The sequence below is a fragment of the Chlorocebus sabaeus genome, chromosome 3 (assembly GCF_047675955.1).
Source record: "Chlorocebus sabaeus isolate Y175 chromosome 3, mChlSab1.0.hap1, whole genome shotgun sequence".
NCBI lineage: Eukaryota > Metazoa > Chordata > Mammalia > Primates > Cercopithecidae > Chlorocebus > Chlorocebus sabaeus.
In genome coordinates this window covers 82,103,503-82,126,014 of record NC_132906.1, presented here as the reverse complement: position 1 = coordinate 82,126,014, position 22,512 = coordinate 82,103,503, and the positions used below count along the sequence as shown (strand labels likewise).

The 22,512-nt window shown below is 38.5% G+C and overlaps 1 protein-coding gene and 1 pseudogene across 1 annotated transcript in view; one reads left to right on the top strand and one right to left on the bottom strand.

The window, feature by feature from the left end:
- Window positions 1–22,512, bottom strand: part of PCCA (propionyl-CoA carboxylase subunit alpha) — a 435,698-nt gene that overhangs the window by 364,779 nt on the left and 48,407 nt on the right. Inside the window, exons 5-6 of the mRNA XM_007960786.3 lie at window positions 6,091–6,204; window positions 3,848–3,901 (exon numbers count right to left, since the gene is read on the bottom strand). Of these exons, the coding sequence (XP_007958977.1) occupies window positions 3,848–3,901; window positions 6,091–6,204 (168 nt within the window). The remainder of the gene's footprint in view (window positions 1–3,847; window positions 3,902–6,090; window positions 6,205–22,512) is intronic.
- On the top strand, window positions 9,450–10,059 carry LOC103214722 (large ribosomal subunit protein eL15-like; annotated as a pseudogene).

The following is a 22,512-nucleotide window of genomic DNA, read 5'->3' as shown; positions in this document are numbered from 1 at the left end:
GAGGATTATGTGTATCTTTGTTTTTTCTATAAACTATTTAAGCAATAACAAAAAGACATGATTTTTTTTTTCTTTTTTAGGCAGAGTCTCGCTCTGTTGCCTAGGCTGGAGCGCAGTGGTGTGATCTTGGTTCACTACAACCTCTGCCTCCCGGGATTCCCCTGTCTCAGCCACCCAAGTAGCTGGGATCACAGGCTCGTGCCACCACACCTGGCCAATTTTTGTATTTTTAGTAGAGATGGGGTTTCGCCATGTTGACCAGGCTGGTCTCAAACTCCTGACCTCAAGTGACCTGCCCACCTCTGCCTCCCAAAGTGCAGGGATTAGAGGTGTGAGCCACCGTGCCAAGCCCACATGATCTTTTTCCAGTCATGGGCAGCAGGGACTGTATAAAATCCAACCCCACTTTGTGAAAACTCAGCATAAAAAATTACTAGTCTTAAGAAGTTTGGTGTGTTTTTACATTGGGGGAATGTGGCTTATTGTATACTTTCTAAAGCAAATACATAGCAGTTACTCAGAAAAAAAAAAATCAAAAAATCATTTTAGTCCTGGATATTAAGTAAAAACAATGTATCAGATAAAGCACGAATCATTTTTCCAAAAACAAAAACATTCCAATCAAACTGAAACAAAAAGTCCAAAGAAAGAAATTACTTCTCAACAGAAGGATCTACTTCTCAATAGAACCCTTTCCCCACAGAGGCTGCATGTGAACTGTGTCTTCAAGGGCAGGCAGCAGTTAGACACGCAGCAGTTAGACACGCAGCAGTTAGACACGGGGGTGGAAGGCCACGCACGCCCACCCAGAGAGAGTGAGGAAAGCACTCAGGGCACAGCCAGCCACGCGTGGGAGCAGCGCACAGTCAGGCTGGGTGGAGGCACAGCACTGAAAAAAGGGAAATGGGGAAATAGGTTTGGAAAGAAAATTAGTGTGAAAGAAAGGAGGCGGCTGTATATTCTACATGTTTTTCTCTAATGTAGAACCCCAGATGGAAATCATCCTTCTTATTCATTTACAAAGATACTGATCTTATCTCACAATATTTTCTTCCCTGAAGTGATTTGTTCTCTGAAGTGTATTTGTGTATCAACTTATTTTCCATAACATGACTATGAGCACCCAGTGTGTAGGAACCAGATTAGATTCATTTTTATTAATATATCCTTCTCAAAGGCCTAGAACAGATTCTAAAGAAGCATTTTTTGGCCAGGCACGGTGGCTAACACCTGTAATCCCAGCACTTTGGGAGGCCGAGGCAGGCAGATCACGAGGTCAGGAGTTCGAGACCAGCCTGACCAAAATGGTGAAACCCCGTCTCCACTAAAAATACAAAAATTAGCCAGGCATGGTGGTGGCAGGCGCCTACAATCCCAGCTACTCAGGAAGTTGAGGCAGAACAGCTTGAACCCAGGAGACAGAGCTTGCAGTGAGCCGAGACCACACCACTGCACTCCAGCCTGGGTGACAGAGCAAGGCTATGTCTCAAAAAAAAAAAAAAACCACCTTTTAATAACTGAAAAATGCATAAACTGTATACAATAAATATTACATATAATATATAAAATAAATGTATTAACTGTATAGGAATAAATGCATAATACTGGTACCACATCACTTATCCGGGATTTGGATATTCATCTATAGCAGGAGTTCCCAAACTTTTTCTATAAAGGACCATAGAAAAAGTATTTTAGGCTTGATAGGCCAAATGGTCTCTGTCACAACTACTCAATTCTGCTGTCACAGGACAAAAGCAGCACAGACAATGCATAAATGAAAGAGCATGGCTGTGTTTCAATAAAATTTTATTTACAAAAACAGGCAGCAGGCTGCTTTTGTAATGTGGACCGTAGTGCACTGACCCCTCATTTATACAGACTTAAATGTAATACATTACATTATATATATGCACACATACACATTTAAATACAAGTATTATATTCAAATAGCTTTTATAATAACAGAATCTTGGTCAAAATTCCAAGGAAGATAAAAAATAAAAAGGGATATAAACAAAAAACTGTAGATATGCCGCATAAAATCTGGGAAACTGGAACCTCTGGATGCGTCCATGTAATTTGCCCTCTCCAGATATCTCTTTAGGCCTTAGTTTTGGACCCACAAAGCAAGGTGGTTAAAATAGACAATTCGGTGATCTTTTTTTTTTTTTTTTTTTTTTTTTTTTTGAGGCGGAGTCTCGCTCTGTCGCCCAGGCTGGGGTGCAGTGGCCAGATCTCGGCTCACTGCAAGCTCCGCCTCCCGGGTTCCCGCCATTCTCCTGCCTCAGCCTCCCGAGTAGCTGGGACTACAGGCGCCCGCCACCTCGCCCGGCTAGTTTTTTGTATTTTTTAGTAGAGATGGGGTTTCACCGTGTTAGCCAGGATGGTCTCGATCTCCTGACCTCATGATCCGCCCATCTCGGCCTCCCAAAGTGCTGGGATTACAGGCTTGAGCCACCGAATTCGGTGATCTTAAGAGCTGTTCCAAGTTAAAGTTACAGATTTTAAGTGGAAATTCCATCTAGAAAATAACAAGATTCACAAATAATTTCAAATCTGTGGAAGAACAGAATACGAGTACAGTTATGCACCACAGAACATTTCAATGAGGCACCACACATATGACAGTGGTTCCACAGATTCTAACACTGTATTTTTAACTGTATCTTCTCTATGTTTCCATGTTTAGATACACAAATATTTACCACTGTATTACCACTGCCTGTACAGCAACATGTATAGGTTTGCAGCCTAGGAGCAGCAGGCTATAACGCACTTAGCCTAAGTGTGTAGGAGACTCTACCATGTAGATTTGTGTAAGTAGGCCGGGCGCGGTGGCTCAAGTCTGTAATCCCAGCACTTTGGGAGGCCGAGGTGGGTGGATCACGAGATCAGGAGATTGAGACCATCCTAGCTAACACGGTGAAACCCCGTCTCTACTAAAAATACAAAAAACTAGCCGGGCATGGTGGCGGGCGCCTGTAGTCCCAGCTACTCGGAGGCTGAGGCGGGAGAATGGCGTGAACCCGGGAGGTGGAGCTTGCAGTGAGCCGAGATCGGGCCACTGCACTCCAGCCTGGGCCACACAGCGAGACTCTGTCTCAAAAAAAAAAAAAAAAAAAAAAGATTTGTGTAAGTAGACTCTGTGATGTTCGCACAAGGACGAACTCGCCTAATGATGCATTTCTCAGATGTATTCACGTTGTTAAGCAACACATGACTGTATGCCACAGAAACAAGTATAACATATTAGAATAAATTAAGACAGTACCTGGCATAATTGATCTAATAATAAACATATGTACCAACGCTAATCAAAATCATATTCTAGTACCTAAAAAATAAGGTTTCGGTACCATCTTGAATGAATATACCTGGAAAAATCAATTTAATAACAAACATAGGTTAATTCACCTAGCTGGAAGGGGACATTTAGATCATTAAAAACAACTTTACCCGAAATAGAGGCATTGGTAAGATTTGATATTAAATGCCACAAAATAATTAAATCACTACAATAACTCACTAAACTCCCTAACATATTTACAGTTAAAAATCTGAAGTTTTTAACTTTAATTCAAATACCACGCAGTATATAATAAACCAGGTATCATTCATTAGGTGTAATGGTGATTTTCTAAACTTTTCTATTTTTATAATTATTCTTCAAATCAAGAGTTGAGTTTCAGAATAAAAACACTTCACTTTTCACAAACAGTTTTTCGAAGAATTCTTGGGTTAATTAAAATTCTATAATCCATCACTACCCACATTTACAAAAGCCATGCTACCACACTGCTTTCTGATATAGAAATGAATAGTTTCTGGTTCATTACCAACTTACCAAACATCTGGCAAATTCTTTGTTTTCTGAAAGGAATCCATAACCTGGATGTACCTTAGAAATGAAAGCAAAAAGCACTTTCAATTTTATCATATTGCAAAAGCTTTATAAGCAAAATGTACAGCGCATTTATGTATTAATATTTATTGTTCAAGAGCCCTTGAATAGGTATACTTCTCTTATACACTGATCAGTTCTAACTCACATTTCTAGGATCAGAATCAAATTCCAAGAAACTGCCTCCTATATTTACTTTCTCCACACTCCCTATGTCCTAACTGATTTTCCACACAGTACCTTTGTCCTAACCATAATGGGGAGTATATACCCACATACATCTTAATGCCCACTAGCATTTGTCTACACTTTTCAACAAAACTCTCTCTCCTTTTCCTGAGGCTAACTTTGTCCACAATTCTGGAGAATTTCACAATGGCTGGTGTGTCAAAGATTTATGTAAAAGGAACCTTGGCAAGATGGATGAAAAACTCTAAATTCTCCTTTCTTTACAGTACTCACGAACTGGTAATTTCCAAAACCCAGACTACTAGGACAGCTAATACATTTTATTCCTGATGGCATTAATAATACTCAGCCACTACCAACAAGACCTTTCTATCAAACTGAACTAAAATGGAGGTGTGGCTTTATTTTTATTTTGTGATCTGAATTTTTTTTCTTCTAATGTCTACTCTTCTTTCCTTCCTCACTCCAAACTTTGCCATTCACAACTACTTTATACTATCCTCACCCACAAGCCACATTGCTGCAATCTACCAGCTTGATCTAATCAAGTAATTTTTGGCTCTCCCATACTGGCCAAACATAAATTTAGCCACTTCAGTATCAGCCAGTGTTGAACATACTTCTAGTAAAATAATTCTGCTAAAAACAAATTCAAATTTCTGAAGGAACCAGTATCATAATCCAGAAATAGTTATATATCAGCGACTTTTAAATGCTGAACTCAGGCTGGGCACAGTGGCTCATGCCTGTAATCTCAGCAGTTTAGGAGGCTGAGGCAAGCAGATCACCTGAGGTCAGGAGTTCAAGACCAGCCTGACCAACATGGTGAAACCCCTTCTCTACTAAAAATACGAAATGAGCCGGGCGTGGTGGCAGTCACCTGTAATCCCAGCTACTTGGGAGGCTGAGGCAGGAGAATCGCTTGAAACTGGCGGGGCAGAGGTTGCAGTGAGCTGAGATCATGCCATTGCACTCTGGCCTGGGCAACAAAAGCGAAACTCCATCTCAAAAAACAAAAAAAAAAAAAAAAAAAAATGCTGAACTAAGCTTTATGAACATGGTACAGAACAATTTAAACTACTGTATCAGGGAAAAAGAGTTTTCATTCCACCAGTTTCATTTTATCAACACTCAACTACAGATTTATGTTGGCAAGCTATAGTTAAAATGTTAAAAGAGTTTTACCTTCGCTAACTGTGCCAATAAACTGTAAACATCTATAATATGGGTTCATGAATTAAGTTTTTTATTTAAACATGCATCTTACTGAAACATTTCTTTCAAAAGAAATGTGAGCACTAATTGAAGCGCTCCAGGCTTAATGTTGGTGTTGGATGTCTCCATCCAATTTTAGAGATAACTTTGCATAGTTTTTAACACTGTATATAATTAGTTCTCTGATAATTAAAAAAAGAAAAAAGAAAAAAACACTGTTTCCGATGTCAGAAATCATTTTTTTCCTTGGATTCCACTCTATTCATACAGAACTGGGGGTGGAGAAAATGATTTATCCTTGTAAATTATGAGCATTCTACTGACATTAACAAAGCAAAATAATTACCAAATGTGCTGTTTTTATTTCTGGAAGTGTACTAGGTATAAGTAATTTTTAAATTATTAAAATGGAATTTAAACAGTCTTTGGATCCTGTTTATAACACAGAATTTTTAAAAATGCTCTTATTACACTGAAAGGGTTAATACTCAAAACTAATTGGGATTTCTTTTTTCCTAGCAAATTTGGAAATGAACTGAAACTGCTCCCTGGTGTGAAAGCTGAATCCAGCAGCCACCTGCAGGATCAGCGACCAACACTGCCAGATGCTACAAAGCCTTTGATTTCCAGTAGCGAATTCGACCACATTTAACTCATGTGACATGAACTAACTGCAACAGCATTTTCAATCATTCTTTTCCATTTTTTTTTTAAATACAAACTCTAGCTTTCTGCTCACTACATATGAAACAGCTGCAGTAGATAGATTCATTCAAACTCACAGCTTGGGCCCTGGTTTTCTTAATGGCTTCCATGATGGCATCCATGTTGAGGTAGCTTTTACTGGTGGGAGCTGGGCCAACACAGACGGCCTCATCCGCCATTTTCACATGAACCTGAGGAGACAAATTTCTGCATTAACAGATGCGCCCAGCAAAAAGAATTACCATCATCTGCAAATACACACAAAATTGCAAATCTGATTGTTCCACATATCATTTATAGAGTCATATTTCTTTTTGAGTATGCACTAAAAAGCAACAATGAAACAAATAAACTCAAGAACTCTATTACCCATGATTTCATTTATTACAGCCTAATTCATTGTCTAAGTAAATAATTTCCATAATATCCCCTACCTCTTTATGTAAAATCACAGCAAACAATTTTAGCTTCCTATTCCGTTCATCAATACATAAATTTGATATCAAAAACTACCTTGTTACATGTAGCCAGGGTAGCCCAATATTTTAATAACGAGCACTCAAGACCAGTTCTAAGCAAGCTCCCCAGGAAGTTGGGATAATTAGAGGGACTGAATGGAGGGATGCAGCGAGGGTCCCTGCACAGCATCAGGTCAGCACCAGACACAAATTAAAGCCTAAGACGAAAGAAAGAGTTCAATATCACAACATGTGAACCAGAAAATCTTGAGAATCATTTAAATACTCTCACATTCAATCTTCATCCATTTTACATTTATTCCTAAAAGAAATGATATGTATATTAAGTTCTAACGCTACTCAAAATTCAAGAATGTATGCTCCATTTTTAAGACTACTCACTCTATAATGTTTAAATGTATTTATTTTGCATAATAGAAGCTAAGCATTCAATATGAAAAAGAGTAAACTCTAGTTCTAAAAGGAGTCTATTCTTTTTAAATGATGAAAGGATTAGTATCTTTTTAAATGACTTTTCCTAATTTCCTAATGGTCTTCTAGTTTCAGAAACTTCCAGATTACAATTATTTTGCAAGACAGATATATAAAACTGGAACACAAACATACACCTAAACATTTGACCCACTCCTCCACCAAAAAAAAAAAAAAAAAAAAAGTCAAAGGTGGCAAATACCTGAGTATTTCTGTTATAGTCTTCAGTTATGAAATAATTTTTAAATACTTTGTTTTAAATGAGATCTTAAAAAAACAAAAAAGCAGTCTTTTAGAAAGCTAAGAATTATCTTTGTCAATTCAATAAATATTTTCCACTTTAGTAAAAAATTATATTGAGTATTGAAAGGTAAAAGATCAAGTAAACGCCCAAGGGATTTTCAGGTCAGTATCTTACTATAAAATATCCAAATATATACATTTGGTAATTATTTAATAATACCAGTTGCAGGGAAAAGCAGCCCTGCTTGCAAAGGGCTTCTAAATATCCCTGTGTTCAAAGCAAGGCCTTCCTCGTGGTTATCGTTGCCTGGTATGCCCCCAATCTCAAGTTGCTCTTCTGCCCTCAGACCAGGATGCCCCTTCTCTATTGCCCTATTGCCCTCTGTCCACTTCAGATCCTGTTACTGTCAATTTTGTTGTTGTAATTGTGATTGTAGTTTTTTTCTGTAAGAAAGAAATTGAGTACTTCACAATCCTTTAAAAAGAATACATTTAAGTCTTTGTTTAAACTTAAATCCACATTTGTTTTATTGTCCTCAGATACTACCTATTATAGAAGATGCACTTCAAGTTTCACTTCTACCACTGGATCTCTCCCAAGTACTTCAATTTAGGATGAATCTCCTTTAATCTAAACTCTGAGAGTAGTTAGTGCAAATTTTAGCATATAATCTCATCTACCCAACAATCTCTTTAACTGCTTTGCACACTGTTACAATTTCTCCTCCACCAGATCATAAGGTTATGCCTTAAATTCTTTATTTAATCTCCCCTAGCCCAATGTTATGTGATTAAAGCTATTTACTCATAGATACACTTGGATAGCAGCTTGCTTAGTAACTTTCATTATCAAATGTTAAAAGCCATTGTCCTTGAAGTACAAAAAAGTTGCAACTTTTATTATCTTTTTTTCATTATATTTGAGGTAAAAATCTATACCTACATAAAGTCTTCTTAATCTTGGCAATACATATGGCAACTGGTGGTTTATGGAGGAAAAGAAACGAAAAGATACACATAGGCACATGTGTTTATGTGTCCAAAATTTCTATAATAAACATGCATTCAAAAGTAAAAAGGAGAGAGAATCCTAATAGTATTGACATTTTTACTTACAGTCTTTTCTCTAAATACACTTTTATAATGATACTGCATACATAATTTATACCCTTTTGTTTTTTAATAGCATAATAGACATTTTTCCTATGTTATCACAAACGTTTTGAAAACGTACCAAGAACTAGCTCAGAGCCTAAAATATTTTACTGGGTGATTAAGATTGCTCCAGTTAAAAAAAAAAAAAGACTGCTCCAATAAACATTTGAATAAATTATGCATTAAAAGCAGGTCAAAACTGCTATGGACTTTACAAAGAAGGACTAAACACAAATTGTTTATAAAGGATTGGTTGGCTTCTTTTCCTCCCTTTGCAGGAACAAATCTTACTTCAGGTGGCAGGGTACATTCAAGTCTCAACAAGCCCACAGTCTAGCCCAGGGTCGGTAGTAGCAAAACGCCATGCAAAAGAAAACATTAGAATTCTCTGCTGCCTTAGTTAAGGAGACACTTAAAAGTCAACCTGGAAAGAACAATCTAACAAACTTTTGAAACTCTATTTCAATTGTGTTGTCATTGTTGTATGAAATGTGTGAGGTGTTTTCTTTGGCTTAATAATACAAAAAACAATATTCAAGCAATGCAGATGCTATTCTGCAGAATGACTTAATATTGCATAGGCTGACTAGATATGTTTGTTTCAAAAATATCAACATCTTGAAAAATATAAATTCCTTTTTATATATTTTAATGGCAAAGGAAATATATAACAACCATGGAAAGTTTAAACTGAGGTAAACTAATCAATTAAGCAGGATTTGCTGGTTATATGGTTTCAAAAAGAAAAGTAAAGCATTTTAAGTACTAAGTATATACACTAACTATAGTTTGTCTTCATAAACTTCTCCGTTCTCAGAAAACCAATAGAGATTTTTAAAGCAGATTATTAGTTTTCCCATCAAGCATTGAGTTTTATATTTTGAATTATTTTATTCTTCAGAGAAAAATTACTTGTATCAGCTTATCACCTGCATGAGCCTAATTTCCAAATAACAAGCTAGGAGAACAACAGATGTGTTTTTCATCTTACAGGACTGAGAAAAATCATCTTCTTTATCAACTTTTAAAAAATAAATCAAACTTTTTTTTTTTTTTTCCATCTGGCAGCTGCCATCAGGTAAGCCAAGATGGGTGCATACAAGTACATCCGGGAGCTATGGAGAAAGCAGCAGCCCGATGTCATGCACTTTCAACTGAGGGTCCGCTGCTGGCAGTACCACCAGCTCTCTGCTCTCCACAGGGCTCCCCGCCCCACCCGGCCTGATAAAGCACGCCGACTGGGCTACAAGACCAAGCAAGGTTACGTTATATACAGGATTGGTGTTCGCCAGTGGTGGCCGAAAACGCCCAGTTCCTAAGGGTGCGAATTACGGCAAGCCTGTTCATCATGGTGTTAACCAGCTAAAGTTTGCTCCAAGCCTTCAGTCCCTTGCAGAGGAGGGAGCTGGACGCCACGGTAGGGCTCTGAGAGTCCTGAATTCTTACTGGGTTGGTGAAGATTCCACATACACATTTTTTGAGGTTATCCTCATTGATCCATTCCATAAAGCTAACAGAAGAAATCCTGACACCTAATGGATCACCAAACCAGTCCACAGCACAGGGAGATGCGTGGGCTGACATCTGCAGGCTGACAGCCCTGGCCTTGGAAAGGGCCGTAAGTTCCACCACACTATTGGTGGTTCTCGCCAGACAGCCTGGAGAAGGTGCAATACTCTCCTGCTCCACCGTTACTGATAATATAAGTAAAGTTTGTAAAATTCATACCTAATAAACAATTTGAAATAATAATATAAATAATAAAAATATATAAAAATAAATATTAAAAATAAATTTAAATGTTTGGATATAAATAGGATAAAAATTACGCCTGCGGCCAGGCACGGTAGCTCACGCCTGTAATCCCAGCACTTTGGGAGGCCGAGGCGGGTGGATAGCAAGGTCAGGGGTTCAAGACCAGCCTGACCAACATGGAGAAAACCCTGTCTCTACCAAAAATACAAAAGAAAATTAGCTGGGCGTAATGGTGCGCGCCTGTAATCCTACCTACTCAGGAGGCTGAGGCAGGAGAATTGCTGAACCTGGGAGGCAGAGGTTGCAGTGAGCCAAGATCAGGCCACTGTACTCCAGCCTGGGAAACAGAGCAAGACTCCATCTTAGGGGTACGGTGGGGGTGCAGGGGGGGATTATGCCTGCATTTAAAAACTTTGAGTTAATAGAAAATTTCATATTAGTCAATTAGATGCCTAAAATACACTGAAAAAGACACTCTATTTGGTCCCTGTCCTTACCAAATAGATTGCATCTGAGTGATAAAAAGTGCTAGGCCAGATGTTGTATTTAGTATAAAACTCAATGGTCTCAGTGAAAGCTTCTGAATACCTTCTAAACTAGTACATACTGAGAAAGGTAAAGAAGGCAAGCAGCTTTGGAAATGCTTCTTCATGCCTAGAGATATTCTGGAACCTATCACTCAAGGAGATCTGTAGTGAAGTGGACACTATTTACCACAACTGAGAATACAGGAGTTTTCCTTGTGATGTCCTTCAATGCAAGACACTCGGTAGAACACTCCAAGGAAGACGTAATACATACCAGATGCACTTGTTGGCTGAAAGTAGCAATACCTTACATAACCTGGCCAGTCTTCAGTATCCACCAAATCTAATCAAATTATCCAAACATTACTAACCAATGAAAATTATCCTGAAAGTAGAGTGGTGGATGCCAGAGACTGTGGGGAGCCTGGACTGGGGAGTTACTGTTTAATGGGTACAGAGTTTGTTTTGTAATATGAAAAGAGTTCTGGAGATGGATTACAGTGATGGCTGCACAACAATGTGAAAGCACTTAATGCCACTGAACTGTACGCTTAAAAATAGTTAAGATGGTAAATTTCCTTATAAGCATTTTACCACAATTTAAAAAATAATAAACTCATTGAGAGTCTCAAAAAAAAGAGAGAGAAAATTACCCTGAAAGACTAAAGGGTTAAAGAAAGGAAAGCCAACTGCATTAATCTTCATCTGAATAACTGGGGGGAAAAAAAAAAAAAGAATCAACCAGATAAAATCTTATTTCTAAAAAAAAAAAAGAATAGAACTCTTTCTATTTCATTCAAAGTACCTAAAGATACTTTATACAAGTTTTAAAAAACTAACATTCTGGCATGTCCTTTCCCAGAAAGGCAATTTGATCATAGAAAACAAAATGATTTTTTTTAAAGATTCGCTTTGATTCCATTTTGAAAAACTACATGTGTAGCACCAAGACATATTTATTCATGGTTATTTTGGATGGCAGAATTAGTGACTACTATTTTTCTTCTAAGATAACGTACATAATTTTCAAAGTGGTAAAATTTAAAACTACAGGGAAAAAAGAGGATACGTTTTTGCCAGTTACAAAATTCCCAGCCCATTTTCTACAATCCTGTTTTCATCTCACAAAAGGGAACTAATACTGAATCAATCTGGGAACCAAAACAAAGGTGTTTTGGGTTTTTTTGTTGTTTGGGTTTTTTTGTTTTTTGTTTTAGTCTTTGTCTTACAAGCATGCATTCCTGAGGATACAGTAAACAACAAAAGAATGAAAACCAGCAGGAGGAGAACCATCTTCTCATACCACTGACCCCTCAGTAGAAGCATCAAGGGAGAAGGGGAGGAATAAAAGAGAGAAAGGAGACAGCCTTACTACCTAAGAAAAACTATGACTGCGGAATAAAGCAGAGGAAGAAGTAGAGTAGGGGTGGGGTTGGGTGGGGTAGGGACTGTCCATATGGTTGGATGTAAAGAATGGGAGAGGCAGAGTGACAGCCGAGAGATGGCTCAGGTTTGTTTTCCTTTATTAGCTTAGGAAAAACTTGAACAAATGCCTTTGAGAAGGGTAATGTGCAAAAAAACCTAGGTAAAAACACCTGAGATATGAAATAATTCAGAGTAAAAAATTTCTGACAAGCAGTAGCAGACCCAAGAGGCTTCCCACGTGGAGGCTGACGTGGCAGTGAGCTGTGATTGCACCACTGCACTCCAGCCTGGGTAACAGAGTGAGACCCTGTCTCAAAAAATAACAAATAAAAAGACTAAAACTGCCGTGTGCAGTGGCACAGCCCCTGTAGTCCCAGTGGCTTAAGAGGCTGAGGCAGGAGGATCACTCAAGCCCAGGAGTTCGAGTCCAACCTGGGTAACACAGTGTGACCCCATCTGTAAAAATATAAAATAATAATTAAATAAATGAAATAAAATGAACAAAATGGTAAACTTTATGTTATATAGATTTTATAAAAAACAAAAAAAACTATACAGATCCATCACAACTTCCGGTCAATTACTGACAAGCCAGAATGAAAGTATACATTTGAAGAATGTCACTACATAGTAAAAAATAAATAAATAATACTACCTAAGAAAAACTATGACAAGGTAGGGTTGGGGGAGGAAACAAGAAAATACCAGTTAAGAGTGTGGGCTCTGCTCTACTTGCAATCTTTAAGATTATTTTCCACTTACTAAAGAGAAAGCTATCACACATGCATTCAAGGTCTAGTGATGAAGACATAAATACGCAGGCATATATTTCTGAATACATCTTTCTGAAGCAATAACAGAGTGAAATTCTAGGAATAGGATTGGGAAATAATCTCCACTGAAATCAATATTTTTTAAAAAGTGTTTCCAAACCATATGAACAGCTAATGCCAATTCCACAAAATATGTAGAGCCACCAAAAGTCATGAGATCTTAAAAGTCCTACCAGAGCCCCAGCAGCAGCTATCACTGCTCAACACAGGCCACTAAATGATGACACTATGCATATAAAGCAAGTCATTTAGATGTTCTTAAATTTTTCAATTTTATTGTAATTACCCAAGTAATGTAAGAGTTACTCCTTTGATTAAAAAGAAAAAAAGCTTAAACAGTATAGATACCAGATAATCATTATTCCCTGCCCCGTTTTAAAGGCTCCTAGTCCCATTTCCTATTATTATCCAGCTATTATCAGTTTTGCATGTGTCCTTCCAAACTTACCTAAGCATTTTCATACGGATATGTAGACATAAAACTGGAGAGTTTTATTTTGTGTTTAAGATTTTTCTTGGTTTAAACTGAATCACACTACATATTATTCGACAACTAATTTTATCGCTGTTTTTTTTTTTTTTTTTTAGAATTCTACCTCATAATTTTTAACTGCTACCCAGTATTTCTAAGTAATGTAGATGAACCATAACTTTAACCATTCTCCTAATATTGGACATGGTTCCAATTTGCCGGTATTGTGCACTGCAATAAGCTTCCCTAAACATGCCAATCTGTATACATATGTATATTTCTATAAGAAAAATATTTAAAAGTACAAATACCGCAAACTACACACTTAAAATCTTAGGTCAGCTTACACTACTATTAGAGATTAATTTCCCCACACTACACCATCATTGAACATGGTTTATCTTTCTAATTTTATTAATGTAATGGAGAAAAATGATTCCTCCTTTTTTTAATTTGCATTTTCGTGGTAATGAGTTTAGGCATATTTGCTTGTTTGTGAGCTATCTGTATTTCTTCTAACCATTAACTTTTTTTTTTTTTTTTTTTTTTTTTTTGTGATAGAGTCTCACTCTGTCACCCAAGCTGGAGTAGAGTAGCACGATCTCGGCTCACTGCAACCTCCACCTCCTGGGTTCAAGTGATTCTCCTACCTCAGCCTCCTGAGTAGCTGGGATTACAGGCATGTGCCACACCACCAGGCTAACTTTTGTAGTTTTAGTGGAGATGGGGTTTCACCATGTTGGTCAGGCTGGTCTCGAACTCCTGACCTCGTGATCCATCCGCCTCGGCCTCCCAAAGTGCTGGGATTACTGGCATGAGCCACTGCACCCATCCACCATTAACCATTTTTAAATTTAATACAACAGACATCTTATAAAAAAGCAAAGCTGGCCCGTGCGGTGGCTCACGCCTGTAATCCCAGCACTTTGGGAGGTGGAGGCAGATGGATCACTTGAGGCCAGGAGTTTGAGATCAGCCTGGCCAGCATGGCGAAACCCCATCTTCGCTAAAAATACAAAAAATTAGCCAGGTGTGGTGGCGCACGTCTATGGTCCCAGCTGCTTGGGAGACTGAGGCACAAGAATCACTTGAACCCAGGAGGCAGAGGTTGCAGTGAGCTGCTGAGATTGCACCAGTGCACTCCAGCCTGGGCGACAGAGTGAGACTCAAAAAAAAAAGGAAACTATCTTTTGTTTTGTTTTTAATTACATGTAATATATGTAAATATATGTAATACCTAAACTACTTTTTTCTGAGATGGAGTCTCACTCTTTTGCCCAGGCTGGAGTGCAATGGCGCATTCTCGGCTCACTGCAACCTCCACTTCTTGGGTTCAAGCGATTCTCCTGCCTCAGCCTCCTGAGTTGCTGGGACTACAGGCACCCGCCACCACGCCCAGCTTTTTTTGTGTATTTTTAGTAGAGATGGGGTTTCACCATGTTAGCCAGGATGGTCTCGATCTCCTGACCTCATGATCGGCCCGCCTTGGCCTCCCAAAGTGCTGGGATTACAGGTGTGAGCCACCGCTTTTTTGTAATACCTAAACATTCTTATTCAAAATAAAGCTAACAACTCCACTGACCACACCTGTACCCATTACAATGTCTCTCTCTGGTAATCACTTAACAAGTGAATATGCATTATTAGACTTCAATAGATGTCAAGGGATCCCAACTTGGAGCAATTTTGTCCCCCAGGGCACAGTTGGCATCGTCTGTACATAGTTTTGGCTGTCACTACTGGGGCCTGGGGGGACACTACTAGTATCTAGCAGGTAAGATGCCAGGGATGCTGCTAAAAATCCTATAATGTGCAGGACAGTCACCCATGACAGAGTTCTCTAATCCATAATATGAATAGTGCCACTGTTTAGAACCTATGCTCTATGCTTTTATATAGGTAACTATAAAAATATTTTAGGGTGGGATTCTTTTACCATTAATGGTATCATTATACCATACGCGTCCTTACACAAGTTCTCTTTCAATTTTTAATGTCTTAGAGATGTTCTCTGTTGATACATAGAGATCCACCTCAGTCTTTTTAACTACTAAAGAATTCCAAGATACAGCCCTACCGGTTTATGAATCATCTGCTCCCTCATGGACACTGAGTGTGGAGGAATCACCTGGCTGGATGTCACTTCTTGTGCTCAAGGCTGTCTCCTCTGGAGCTGCTCCCATCTTTGCAGCCATCCTCTCCTATCTGTGTTTCAGACTGGGGTTTCCTGCTGCATGATCCCATCAGTCATCTCTCTTTCAAAATTCCTCACTGTTTCCAGGACCAGAGTTTCCAGGATCCCACAAGTACTCTTCACCGTTTTCCATTAAAATTCTGGTTTGTTGTTTATCTTTAGGTCTTTTCTCTTTAACTTTTTCTCTTCCCTGGGAATTTGGGACAGGAAGATGAAGTCTGACTCATCCCAACAGCCTTAATTATAAGTCAAGACTTTTCAGTTTTTTCATTTCTTAACAAGGAAATATATAGTGTATGTATTATTAATTTAAAAATCAAAGATTATAAACAAGAACATAGTTTTCTAAAATTAATTAGTTAAAACTTATTTTTAAGACTGTCATGAAAAGCATCAACTAATCTAGTGAGCATCTAATATGACATAAAAATGAGTACATGAAAGGGATCATAGCAGTCCCAAACCATTACAGCCATTCCTCTATTGATGTATATTAATGGTGAGTATCTTTCTCATAGTATCTATTCAGACATCATGGCATTCCTAGAAACTCAAAAGCTGGCTTTCTGAGCTCAGATTCCATTTCCCACATTATCCAATATTTTTCCTGGGATCCCAAAAGACAGGACAACTCTTGATTTATGGTATATGGTTGTTTAGTTTCTTCCCAAAAACTTTCAGATGAGTATTACAAATAGCAGCAAAATCAACCACTCAAAAGTTTCCTGCTATAGTTAGCTCCTAGACATTGAAGGTAATCATGAACAGCAGTTATGGAGCTCAAGAAGTTTTCCTTAGCACAGTCATTTCTCACTAAGCAGTGAGATTAAATTTAAAGACATCAGAAATATCTGGGGCCGGGCATGGTGGCTCATGCCTGTAAACCCAATACTTTCGGAGGCCAAGGTGGGAGGATCATTTGAGCCCAGGAGTTCCAGACCAGCCTGGGCAACATAGAGAGGCCCCATCTCTACAAAAAAAAACCTTCTTTTAATTAGCCAGACATGGTGACTGGCACCTGGAATCCCAGCTACTTGGGAGGCTGAGGCAGAATGATTGCATGAGCCCATGAGTTGGAAGTTGCAGTGAGCTATGGTCATGCCACTACACTTTAGCCTGGGTGACAGAGCAAGACCCTGACTCAAAAACAAACAAACAACAACAACATAAAGAAAACAAAAATCTCTAGAAGTGTTTTATTTTCTCTTCAAAAATAAATTCTTTCTTCCCATTTCCCAAGAAAGAAAAGTCTTCTATACCCGAAGACAGAATGAGTACTTTGAAGGAGCTCAAGAAACAATTTTTATTTCTTCCTATTCATCCAAGACTAATAATTAATAAAGTTTTTCTGTTTTTTTGTTTTTTTGATGCAGAGTCTCACTCTGTTGCCCAGGCTGGAGTGCAGCAGCGCAATCTCGGCTCACTGCAATCTCTGCCTCCCAGGTGCAAACGATTCTCGTGCCTCAGCCTCTCAAGTAGCTGGGACTACAGGCATGCACCACCACAGCTAGCTAATTTTTTTAGTATTTTTAGTAGAGACGGGGATTCACCATGTTGGCCAGGCTGGTCTCAAACCCCTGACCCTCAAATGATCCACCCACCTCAGCATCCCAAAGTGCTGGGATTACAGGTATGAGCCACTGCACCTGGCCAAAGATATTTTAACTCAATAGTTAAAGACCCAAAGTGATTGTGCCATTCACTGAATTTACCTGCAACTCCTTCAGTAGGCCCAGCTACCAGTGACAGAAATTCCTCTTTGGGGATTTAGAGAGTATAAGAGAACCACACTCAGATAAATATAGCAAGAGTAGCAGGATTGAAAAAAAGAATAGTACCTATATCTCAACTCCTACCTTCCTTGGAATTGAAGCCCCATGCAAAGTGAAGAATCAGGGTCCAAAATGTGAAAAAACATAAATGTATCATGGGAGATCAAATGACCCACCTCCAGCGGCACTGTCATATATAGGGAGCCTGATATGCTATACTGGGCCACCAGCTGAACCATATCAGATGAAAGCCCAAGCAAGCATGATGTCAGCAAGCTTACCAGCCTCATGCTAGGACAACGGCATAGACTCCAGTCTGTAAGAAGGCTCATTTCAGCCAGGTGCGGTGGCTCACGCCTGTAATCCCAGCACTTTGGGAGGCTGAGGCGGGTGGATCACCTGAGTTCAGCAGTTTGAGACCAGCCTAGCCAACATGGCAAAACCCCATCTCTACTAAAAAGATAAAAATTAGCTGGGTGTGGTGGCACGCACCTGTAATCCTAGCTACTCAGGAGGCTAAGGTAGGAGAATCGCTTGAACCCAGGAGGCAGAGGTTGCATTCCAGCCTAGGAGACAAAGCAAGACGCCACCTCAAAAAAGTAAAATAAAAAAAACAGAAGGTTCATTTCATCTCATAGAGATTTCAGGAAGAATTAGTCCTTTAATTTTGGGAAGTAAATTTGTGACAAGATGTACTATAAAGATGGGTTAAAGAAACCCTACCTGGCAGCAGCAATGGGCAAGGAAAAAATAAATGGTTGAATGAAGGGCTATAATCCCCTTGTCTTTTATTTTATTTCAAAATCTAACTTTTCTCCAAGTCCAAATGTCTGGCTGACTTAAGAAAGAACACTTGAGCACAGCTGTTGGCATGCCTCTTTTGTGTAAAAGAGTAAATAAATAAATTCAAATAAAAAGAAATATCTGGACAACACAAGGCAGAAAAACCCTACCTTGTAAGAGGTGGCAGCTGGCTCTCTGAAGAGAAAGAACTAGAGAAAAACAAAAAAAAATCTGCCCTACTGGAAGAAAAACTGTACATAATAAAAAGATCAGAAAAAATGAATTTCCAAGTATTATTGCCAACACTCAAAGTCATCAAAACATATTTCCTAAAACATTGGTTCCAATTCCATTTATACAGTACGTGCCTCTGTTTTCCACTCTCTTCTCTAATTCAACTATTTGATGTTCCACCCATCACATCCCTTTAACATTAACTAAATCGTGAACACTTCCTTTCTTTTCCCTGATCCACTCAAACATTTATGACAGGTATATTTTATTACAGCAAGGTATAAAAAGATAATAAATCACAGTCCCCTACCCCTCCAGGAATTTGGTCTGGTATGAAAGACAGACTTATACACCAACTGCAATTAAGATAATAAAGGCTGGGTGTGGTGGTTCACGCCTGTAATCTTAGCACTTTGGGAGGCCAAGGCGGGTGGATCACTTGAGCTCAGTAGTTTGAAACCAGCCTGACCAACATGGTGAAACCCTGTCTCTACTAAAAATACAAAAAAAATCAGCTGGGCATGGTGGCGCATGCCTGTAATCCCAGCTACTCAAGAGGCTGAGGCATAACAATCACTTGAACCTGGGAGATGGAGGCTGCAGTGAGCCAAGATCGCGCCACTGCACTCCAGCCTGGGTGACAGAGTGAGACACCATCTGATAAATAAATACATAAATGTAATAAAAAATAATATGTACAAGTTGCTAACATAGAAAATGGTTTCACAAAGAATTGGCTATTGAACAATAAAACTGGATTTCTAACAAATGAAAAAAGTGAGAGAGAACTAACAGAGAAAGAGCACATTCAAAATGGTGGAAATGTGAAAGGTCTATTGAGAAATCTGTAAGATGACATGAAAATAGTGTATGAAAAGGGACTGATGGGAAAGGATGGTAGAAGAAAAATTAGTAGGAACTTGAATGGATCCTGAATGTCTCGGTCAAGTGTTTGGATTTTGGGAAGTCTGTGATTCTCAATATTTATCTCCTATGGAAAGAAAATAACATCCACAGGAGGCAAACTACACTGCATCATTAATAGCAGCTTACTATATATTACTGCAGTTGAGTCATTCAAGCAATTAGCTGTAACACTTTCCTTTCTCTCCCAGTAACCTCAGATGAAGGTTAGGACATAGTGCTATCAACAATGAAAACCTCCTTTATTTTCCTCTGTTATCTAACCAAACTTTTACCATAATATAGGATATGCAGCATAATATACGGGATGCAAACATGCATTCTGCTGCAGCAAATTCCTTCCCACATTTGTTTTTTAAGTAGCTTTCAAGAAACACCCCTGGCCATTCTAACTGCAGGTAAGATAGACTAAGCATGCTCCACCCTGACTATCCCACTGAATGCAACTATGAAACCTTAAGAGAATGCACGAATCAAGTATTTATAGACTTGGAAAAGCAAACAGTAGCAGGCAGATCAAGGAAGAAAAGAATTGAAATTACTATAAACAAGTGGTGAGTTTTATCATTTTCTTTTCCTCCCATGATCTCCCTGCCCGACCTTGAAAAAGCCTGAAATGCAAAGCAGGCATGGGGACACTGACAGAGAGAACTCCAGGAGAAGCCCTACTCATCTTACTCAAAAGGCAGAAAAGGGAGCTCCTGATACTTACAACATTATGGAAATCTCAATTCCCATATATTTTTTCTTTTGCTCTATTCTTTTTTGCCCCAGCCCCCAAGTAATTTTGTGGCTGCAGTACCAGTGGCAGACACAGGTGCCAGCAAGAGCCAAAACAATGAGAGAAGAAACATTATTCTCCAATCAGTGAAACTGCAGCCTCAAGAGGGTAGGTAAAACCCCAAGATTTTTTCTACTCTCTCTGTGCCCTTAACACGTGCTGGCCACAAACACAAAATTAGAACAGCAGAGCAAGGTAACTAAAACCTCAGATTTCTAAGTAAGAAGACTGAAAAGTGAAGGCCTAAAGAACCAGAATGGGAGAAGCTAGCATGGAGAAGTGACACAAAAAAAGTTGTTTATGAACTTCTGAGCTCTTCCCTAGGTTGGGCATGTATGGATGTAATCCTAATAAGCATACCAAAGAATTTAAACACTGAACTAACCACACAGCCCAGACTGATGACTTGTTGACACATATGTGGGGCAGATCTGAATAGCTGTACAAAGACCCACAGCCCACAGAAAAAAAAAAAACTGTAATGTGCACTCTGAAGCTAACCAAGTTAACTGCTACTAAAACAAAAATATTAACATCCAAAAAGATATGAACTAAATTCAGAGGATTATGTCTCATAACATCATACTCAAAACATCTAAAATTAACCCAAGCACCAGGTAAATCTCTTACAGTGAAGGAAATATCAAATACCAAGACCAATGTGACAAAAATGTTGACATCATCTCACAAAAATTTTAAGGAAGTTATCATTAAAGTTTTCCAACAAGCAATTATGAACACTCTTGGAATAAACGGAAAATTTGAAAGTATCAGAAAAGAAATCGAATGTATGAAAAGAAACCAATGGAAATTTTTAAACTAAAATATGCAATAACCAAATTAAAAACACACACACACACACACTGGATGGGCTCAAGAGTAGACTACAGATGACAAAGGAAAGAGTCAATAAATCTGAAGACTGATCAACAGAAATTATACAATCTGAAACAAGAGAGAAAAAAAAGACTAGAAAAAATTAACAAGAAACTATAGAATAATACTTGAAGGTCTAACATACATGTCTATCAGAAAAATAAGGACTGAAAACGTCCCAAGTTTGGTAAAAGACATAAACCTATAGATTCAAGAAGGTCAGTGAATCTCAAACAGGGTAACAAAAAGAAATCAGAAAACATAATCAAACCACTGAAAATTAAAGAAAAAATTCCTGAAAGTAAACAAAGAAAAACAACATATTAACTATAAAGGAATGATACTCAAACAACTATGGATTTCACATCAGAAGCCACAAAGACCAGAAGGAAGTGACATAATGTTTTTCAAGCTCTGGAAAGAAAGAACTGTCAACCCAGTACTCTACATTCAGTGCAAATCTCCTCTAAGAATGAAGGTGAAATAAAGACATGTTCTTTCTTTTTTCTTTCTTTCTTTTTTTGCTTTTTTTTTTTTTTTTTTTTGAGATGGAGTTTTGCTCTGTCTCCCAGGCTGGAGTGCAGTGGTGTGATCTTGGCTCACTGCAACCTCTACTGCCTGGGTTCAAGCAATTCTCCTGCCTCAGCCTCCCAAGTAGCTGGGATTACAGGCGCCTGCCACCGCGCCTGGCTAATTTTTTTGTAGTTTTATTAGAGACGGGGTTTCACCATCTTGGCCAGGCTGGTCTTGAACTCCTGACCTCGTGATCCACTCACTTCAGCCTCCCAAAGTGCTGGGATTACAGGCATAAGCCACTGCGCACAGCCAAGGCATTTTCAAATAAAGGAAAACAAAGAGCATTAGTTGCTAGCAGATCAGCTCTAAAACTACTTAAGGAAGTTCTTCAGACAGAAGGAAAATAACATTAGAAGGAAATTTGAAACATAAGGAATGAAGGAAGAGCAATAGAAATGATAACATTGTCTTTGAAATATGTTTAACTGTTGAAAGCAAAAATGTTAACATTGTCTGATGGGGTTTTCAATGCATGCAGATATAACATGTAAGAAAACCGTAACATAAGAGGAGAATGTAGATAACTACATGATGGTTAAGACTGACGTATTCCAATTAAGGTCGTAAAATATGAATTTTAAGTAGACTATGGGAAGTTAAAGTATGTATATTATAATCAATAAAGTATTAATTTGAAGAAAAACTACACGAGATAGTCATAAACACAATACATTTCAAAGGAATATATTTAAAAAGTTCAAATAACACAAAAGAAGACACAAAGACTGAAACAACGAAAAAAACTAGAAAAACAAAATAATAAAACAGTAGCCCTAAACCCAAACATATCACTAAGTACATTAAACATAAAAGTGGTCAGTAGTGATGGTTCCCGCCTTAATCCCAACACTTTGGGAGGCCGAAATAAGAGGATCGCTTGAGCCCAGGAGTTCAAGACCAGTCTGGACAACATAGGGAGACCACATCTCCACAAAAGAAAATTAGCTGGAGGTGTTCCCAGTTACTCAGGAGGCTGAGGTGAAAGGATCACTTGGGCCC